This window comes from Sphaeramia orbicularis, chromosome 2 (assembly GCF_902148855.1).
Source record: "Sphaeramia orbicularis chromosome 2, fSphaOr1.1, whole genome shotgun sequence".
Classification (NCBI taxonomy): Eukaryota; Metazoa; Chordata; class Actinopteri; order Kurtiformes; family Apogonidae; genus Sphaeramia; species Sphaeramia orbicularis.
Window position 1 is genome coordinate 18,374,937 of NC_043958.1, and position 8,398 is coordinate 18,383,334.

The 8,398-nt window shown below is 40.3% G+C and overlaps 1 protein-coding gene across 1 annotated transcript; it reads right to left on the minus strand.

Annotated features, from left to right (window-relative positions):
• Positions 1-2,526: 2,526 nt before the first annotated feature.
• On the minus strand, positions 2,527-7,313 carry spry2 (sprouty RTK signaling antagonist 2). Its single transcript, XM_030157770.1, has 2 exons — positions 6,439-7,313; positions 2,527-4,618 (listed from the first exon to the last, which is right to left on the minus strand). Exon 2 carries the CDS (start codon positions 4,568-4,570, stop codon positions 3,515-3,517), a length of 1,056 nt encoding a protein of 351 aa, XP_030013630.1. The 5' UTR covers positions 4,571-4,618; positions 6,439-7,313; the 3' UTR covers positions 2,527-3,514.
• Between the last annotated feature and the right edge of the window lie 1,085 nt (positions 7,314-8,398).

Here is an 8,398-nt window from a genome sequence, read left to right on the forward strand (position 1 = left end):
GATTCACTGTCATTTTCTACAACATTAATTCACCAGTAAAACCCATGGAGTTTGATAAATGACAGTGGATGGAGACGCTTGGTTTATGTTCAATTAATGATATATTTTACTGAAAAAGTCACTTTTTCTGCAGTTTTCTCTGTTGTTTTTGTTCTAACCCTCAACTTTAATCTGAGCTTTTATGAACATCTTAATGATCAGCAAATTAAATACAGGAAAATACCCAATTATTCAGAAAAAATGCAAAATACACAGGATAATATCATAATAAATGATGATTAATCACTTAAGAAAGGTTAGATGTTGAGAAAATTTCATTAGTGAACTGACATAAAAGTAGCTGTGAATGAATGTGATATTTTTTCAGTTTCTAAACATATGTCAAAAATAAAACCAGTAAGGACTAAACATTATGTTGAATTAATTTGGCTCAAATTCAAGAGGAATAGGATGTAATGAGGTTGAAAATTCAATTCTGTTACTGTCAAATGCTTACTTTTTTTTTTTTTTTTTAACACTTGTGGTGTTTTTACAGTTCACCCTCACCTCCCTGCAATTCCCTTTCCCCCTCTCTCCCACTGCTGTTTGATTGCTTAAGCCCAGCCGTCAGACAGACAGACAATGTGTCCATGAAGAATAGCCTCGCTTCCTTCCTGTCTTCCTGTCCCGCGTTCTGCCTTGGTGAGCAGGGTGAATAGGCCGCTCTGCCCCACAGCCGCCATGAACCGCAGGGGCCACTGCGACTAAAACCAACAAAGAGAGCTGTTCTGGGGCCTTTTTTTTTTTCCAATTCACATCCCCTCCTCCTCTTGCTACTCTCTGCTGCCAAATCACTGGGACTGCCGGGCGGATAAACAATCTCTCACCGCCCTTGTTTTTCTTGTTTTTAACCTTTTCTGAGCTAAGTTTCTTTTTTTTGTCAGAATAAGTTTCAGTTAGTATGTGCATGTGTGACAATTGCCTTAATGTAGAAAAGTGTCTGGTTAGTTTTTTAACATGCTTGTTTTATTATTTGAGTAAAATTAACATCAAAATATCATATTTCTTGTTTGGCTCAAATGAAAAGAGCCTAAATGTGCACCTGTAACAGCTGTTATGTAATAAAACCATAATGTTTACACCGTTTTGTGCTGTATTCTTCATTCCAACTGGAGAAAATTACATATTTAGAAAAAAAAAAATTAAATCTATTTGTCTTTGACTCGCATATTTCATTAGATTGGAATATTTTTTGCCCACAGCCCGAAGAAAGTCCTCAATACAAATATCTGACAGCCCTCCCCAGCCCCCAGCCCCCCAACAAGACAAGCATCTCCCTATGGGAATACCAAGTAGGAGCAGGTAGCTGAGAGGAGCGTTGGGGAGCCAAAATAACCCCCTGACCATTGAAAACAGGATGAATGCATGCCGGGCTGAATACGGGGGTAAACTGTTAGGTCTTTGTCATTCAAAGTGATGCTTTTAACCCTTTGCGGTCCCTCTTCCTAACAACCCGCCCCCCCCCCTCAACTTTTCTACACCAGCCTTTCCCTCTTCATTCACAGCTGAGACAATGGAAGGAGAGAGGAGGCCTGCGACTGGAAAGATAAAGACTAAACCCAAGATCAACTCTCCCTTTTCTCCCTCTAATGGGATTCGTATTCTGCCCGTTATGTTTGCATCTCCTCTACAGCTGTAAAATAGGTGAAAGTTGATAATTATGTAAAGCAAACCCCACCAGTCAAAGGCAGGAGATGAATAACAAACAAGTGAGTGCAGGTTGGGCCTCGGCTTGTCAATCACGGCCCTGAATGCATACCGTGCCGCAAACACGTCCGTATGCTGTCAACAAGTGTCAGGGGCTTATGTTTCAGGCTTATGTTTCGCCTGCAGGGACATTCAAAACCCAGGAATTCCTGAACAAACCTTTGATAAAAAAGAAAAGCATGGAAAAAAAGAGCCAAGTATCTGCAGGATCCTGAGGTACGTGTGTGAAATAAACTTGAAGACAGGCCAGAGTGTAATAGTAGGCTTACATAAATGCAAAGAGGAAGGGGAAAAAGAAAACAACAAAAAAACAGGTGGAGTGCATGATTTATATGATGAAAAAGAGATTGATGCCCCCAAGATTGGGTCCTTCTTCCTGAGGTAAACATGGCAAGCATTTTCTGGAGAGCACACAAACAGATGTGCACACGAACGCATTCCTATACACAGCTTTACCAGAGCCAGATGTTTTCTCTTAGAGGGCCCGAGGTGAACATTAATGTCTTGTTTGATCTTTGTAAACATCATGGAATGATTGTCTTGCTGATACAAAATAGAGCAAGCTTGATGCTCAAGCCCTCCTGCTAGAGATTTCGTGCAGAGGCTCAATTAAAAATGTCAAGAACAGTGATTAACTCTGGCTGAGACGATATGAAAAAGCTACGGCGAACACTGTTAAACTGAAGCGAAAAGCTAACCTCCCATCAAAGGAAGTTGGGTTTGTAGTTTTAGAGAGCACACACGAGACAAAACAGGACAAAATACAGGAAAAAAACTCCATCAGACTTCAAGGTTGTTTAATTTCAAAACGTTAATATATTTGTCTTCTAATTCATAGTGAACTATCCATCCAGCTCAGCTTTGACACTCCTAAAGTCACCTCCAGTCTGCAGCGACTACAGAAAAGCCCAAAAGGGTGACACATTAACAATGCTTTCTCAAAATAAATATTTTCATTATAAAATAATAAACCTTCAAATAAATATATACTTTTAACTTTACACTAAGCAATGTTGGAATTAGAAAATAAATTTTCATATAAGGTCACTGTACAATTTACAAGTAGAAGGGATAAGATTTTCCTTTGTAAATTACATTAAATGATTGATATACATTCCAGTGAATGTAAAACATTGTATGAATAAACTTTACTGATTCATATAAATGTGGATTTATCAAGGTGCCTCTGGTATGGCAGAAAACTTTCACAGTTGAAGTATTATTATATGTACAAAAATAAAACATCTTTCAAACTCATGTTCTAATTTGTATACCTTTTGCACTTACTACTTTACATACAGTTAGTAACAGGCTTCTGTACTTAGCATATAAGTATATTAAAGGTTAAAAAAAAAATGGCTATCCTTTTGGACGCCCATAGCAACAAGACAATATCTGGGCACTTGAGTTAAGCTTTTTTTTTTTTCCAGGACAAAACAGTAGTTGAATACGTCTTCATACACTTGAATATGTGGAGCGCTTCTTTTGGTTAACCTTTCAAGTGTTACCAGTAATGCTGGGGTAAGTGAACGCACCTCTGGCACTTAGGAACTGTTGTCAACCTGCTTTAAATGGTGACAACTTGAGGCAAATTTTAACGGGTAGGCATGAAGATAAGATACAACAAAAACTCAAACACAACAGCATTATTAGCTTTCTATTTAAACCTTTCCACTACAGAACTAACAGGGCCAAACATCGATCAGTTCAGTCAACATAGAGTCCTTCCATCCTTTTACATTTCCACACACAAACACACCCATCGTGTTTACGTTGGCTTGCCAGGGCCCTCACCGTGGACAGGGTTTGTGTTCTTGCACCGACAGCCGGGTCGCGTGACTCGGTCATAGCAGCTCTGGCACACAGCGACACATCCTTTAGCCGGGAGGTAGCACAGCAGACAGGGGAAGAACACGGAGAGAAGCGACACCGTGGTCCAGCGAACGCAGCAGTGCGACTGCGAGCACGAGAAGGGCTTGTCGGCGCATGTGTCCTCATCGTCACTGGAGCAGTGGTAGAAAAGCCCCTTGATACAGCACACGCACGTCCCGTACTCCATCGCGCTCTGCATCGAGCACATGCAGCGACGGCCGCACATCCAGCAGGAGGGAAGTCCTCTAGGCCGCACGCACTCGGAGCACCGGCACCGACCGCAGTCCTCGCACTTGTTGGAGTGCTTATCCAAAATCGGACGATCTCCGCTGCCCGGCACGGCCTGCACCAACCTGGACTCATCGTTCAGGGGCTTCAGCTCCTCCGAATTTAGCTCGAGGCGTTTCGGTTGGCTTCTGATGAGCTGCTCGCTGCCTGTCGGGCTGTTGAGGAGCCTCTGTCCTGATGAAGAGCTCACCAAGCTGGACCTGATGCTGCTCTGGGATTCCTCTGCGCTGGAGGACCGCAACACTCCCTCCCTGACAGAGATGGAAGTGTGTGTGTTTTCAAGAGTCAATGAATGCAGGTTGCGCAGATTATTAGGCCTCTCTTCTGCAGTCTCCTGCTGCCCACCGGTCCTTGAAGCTGGTGACGTAACCAAGTCATTTTTCTGTTTCCTATCTTGAGAGGCCGGAGACCGCTGGGCCACTGTGGGCCCTTCTGTGTACTCATTACTACTCCCAGTTATTCTAATCTGATCCAGAGATAGCACTACGTTAGACTGAGGCGGCTGCCCGTTGAGTAACCCCGGATCTGGCGGAACATCGTGGGTTTGGGAAGGCCTTGGTTGTGGCCTCCCTTCGTCATGCACTGTACCCAGCGAGCCAGTCGATGACGGTGACCACCTGTGGTGTCCTCCCCCATCGCTGTCGTTCTGACTTCTGGAATCCATCTCGGGAGTGAAGGGTCTCTCTGGCTGGCATGGGACACATCTGAAGTCCTGTATAAGAAACAGACAGTTTATATCTGTCCATGTCAAACAAAGTATGCAAATCATTCCATGCAAATTCTAACGGATATGTATACAGACAGGACTGAGCAAATGAGCTCTAACACACACGATCATACCGAAGAGAGGTGCATGTGTTAAAATACATAATACTGCACCTTTCTAATATCAAATGGAACGTAACTGGACCCTTGATGCTGTTGGTTATAACTATTTAGTATGAGATTCAAGGATGAAACACTAAATCATAATTTTTAAAGATAAAATTCTAGTTATTTTCTCCAAATGTTACAATTTCCTGCTTTCTTTGTCTTATTACTGTAAAAAAAAAATCCCGAAATAAATGACGATATAAATGAAATTCCCTTGGACAGGATAGCACCTGTTGATTCCACAAAGTACATTGAAGACATCTCACGCACTCTATGACTCTGTGATGATAGATTACATGTTGTATGGACTAAATAATAACTGATTAATACAAAAATAACATAATTATTTGGCATTCTATTCAACAAAATGAAATATACATTATCACTTAGGAAAATCAAGCACCTAGTATCTTGGCAGATCAGTGTTTCCATTCTTCGAAGTGTGTTTGCTTATGATCAAAGTTCACATATCTGTGGGTTTGTTGAGGAAGTCGGGTACTTTACCAAGTCCGACACACAGAAAAGACACAGACAGTAAGAAGATAAAGTCAGAATCGAAATAGAAACAAAAGGTGTCAAACTGTGAATGAAGTCCTCACTACTTTTAACGTAAGAATTTTAGTTTTTAACCTGATAAAAATACCTCATCTTCTGGCATATGAATTGGACAGCCTTGTTTTCACCAACATAATCAACCCAGAGTAAAGAAACTGACAGGACTGGCCTTAATTCTAGTTCCCCACACTAATTAGCTTCAAATGCCATCATTGAAGGGGGGGGGGGGGGGGGGATCCGAGCCTCCCTTTTTCAATAACAATACATGTTTGTTGCATGACAAATGGCCCGCAACAGTCGTCCCTATTGGAACACATTTTACAATTGTGACACAAAAGCAGATGAGTGACAAGATGAAAAGTTTAGAGCAGTGAAGAAGTGTGAGGTTGGACAAGAGGGGGGGGGGGGGGGGGGGGGGGTTGTTTGGTGGGAGGGAAGTCCTGCTAGCTGAGGGTTCTTTAGGATTTATGAGTCCTCTTCCTCCTTATGAAGGCAGCCACACTACTATTTTAACCTATTAGGTGGGGCAACGTACAACTCTCATCCACTTTTAGGGTCTGTAGGGGGCTTTTAGGGCCATGGAGCCACAGTGGGTGGGGATGAGAAAAGTGGAAGAAACTGAGGGCATCAGCTTTGTCATGCAACATGTTGGAAATATTAGTAAACCTATAATGCAATGACAGGATTCTGTCACACTGTTTATTACTGTATACTTAAGAAAATAAATAGTTTGAGGCTAAAAGTGGGTCAGTGCATGGAGGAAATGTAGTAAGTCTTGGAAATGTGCAGTGTGTATGAGGAGAAGACTAAACACATGGGTCAGCAGGGATATGAGTCATAATAAACTAAGAAATAAGACTATGGAGACAGAACCAAAACACCTGCACTCAGTATTTGAGACCTATTTATATATATGTGCAAAAATATCCTGTTAAAACCACAACACGTTTATTTTAAGTAGGCCTGTGTGTATATATGTGTGTGTGTGTGTGTGTGGGGGGGGGGGGGTATAGGGGTTACAACAAAGTAATAAAAAGTAAAGTGAATATTGTCCAACTGAGCCGCAGTGCTGCGTTTTAGATGTGCGCAAAAGGCCAAACTTACCGTGCGCTTTCGACACTTTAACCCCCGTTTAGGTGAAATTAATCCAGTTTCCGAAAGAGTTCACTCTCCCCTCCGCATCAACAAGTCAGTCAGGAAAGCCGTCGGTAAAATCCATTGAGAAAGTTTCCAACCGGAGCGCAGTTTCATAAAAAAAAAAAAAAAAAAAAAAAAAAAAAGCGACGCTAAGACGCAGCGTTAAATCCCATGTTTTGCGCAAGAGCACGAGGCATTAAAACAGACGAAAAAACACAATCAATCACTTTGCTTGACTCCCACTTTCTTTTCCTCTTTGCAACGAGCAAAAAAAAAAAAAAAAAAAAAAAAAAAAAAAAGAGCAGAACAGAAAAAGAAACGAATTTACCAAACTCCAGCAAAAGTAGTAGTTTCAATTCGGTGCGTTTAATCCGCGGGGCTCAGAGGGGTTGCAAGTACTTTTTCTCGTGGGGGTGTTTTTTTTTTTTTTTTTTTTTTCGCTCTTTCCGGAGAGGAGGTCGGGATTTGGGCTGTAAATGGCGTCAAGCTGAAGGGGGAACAGAGCGCTTGTTGTTGCAGCGGATATCTCGCATCCGGTGCTCAGCCATTCAGGCTGCCATTGGCTGCCAGAGAGCAGCCATTCACACCCCGTCTGATCAATTAGACTGCAGCGGCCAAACACTGCTGGTCAACTGCTGTGGAAATGTGTGCAGGAGCCCACACAAGTCCCCAAACTTCTTATCACTGCAAAAATATGCTGCTTCTAGGAAATTCATTTATTCCTCTTGCTGGAGTTTGTTGTGGGACAGTTTCAGCTCCACATAGTCATGCATTCAACTCTAACTTATTGTCAACACGTTGCACATTAGATCTAATATAAAATAATGTGAGCATTTCATCAGATGCATTGATTTCTTTGAATGGTATTTGTGTAAATGTTCAAAAGTATATCAACAAATTTCAAGAAATAAAAGCAAATGTTGTACAAAGTCTGTAGAATTCTAGATTTTTGCTAAATGATAGGCATTTGTGCAACTTTTATCACTAAATGCATTTATTCGGTATCTGAAAATGCACTACTTTTGATGTGTAGCATCTCTTTTCATAGTATTCATGTAAAAGTTGATCAGATATTAAGAGTTAAAACAGTAATGTTAGACAAAGTCCCTTAGAATTCTAGATTTTTGCAAAATGACATGTATTTGTACAAGTTTTATCACTAAATACATTTATTTGATACCTGAAAATGCACTAATTTCGACTTATACAGCATCTCTTTACATAGTATTCATGTAAAAGTTGATCAGATATTAAGAGTTAAAACAACAATGTTAGGCAAAGTCTGTAGAATTCTAGATTTTTGCTAAATGTTAGGCATTTGTGCAACTTTTATCACTAAATGCATTTATTTGATATCTAAAATTGCACCAATTTTGACTTGTAGCATCTCTTTTCATAGTATTCATGTAAAAGTTGATCAGATATTAAGAGTTAAATCAATAATGTTAGGCGAAATCTATTGAATTCTAGATTTTTGCACAAAGACATGCATTCGTACAACTTTTATCACTAAATGTATTTATTTCATATCTGAAAATGCACTAATTTCAACTTGTACAGCATCTCTTTGCATAGTATTCATGTAAAAATTCATCAGATATTAAGAGTTAAATCAATAATGTAAGACAAAGTCGAGAGAATTGTAGATTTTTGCAAAGTGACATGTATTTATACAACTTTTATCACTAAATGCATTTATTTGATATCTGAAAAGGCACTGATTTGGACTTGTACAGCATTTCTTTGCACGGTATTCATGTCAATGTTCTTCAAAGATCAAGATATAAAAGAAAGAAGTTATACAAAATCCCTTAGAATTCTAGATTTTGGTACAATGCCATGCATTTGTACAACTTATCAGTAAATGCATTTATTTGATATCTGAAAATGCATTGATTTGGACTTGTACACCATTTCTTTGCATAGT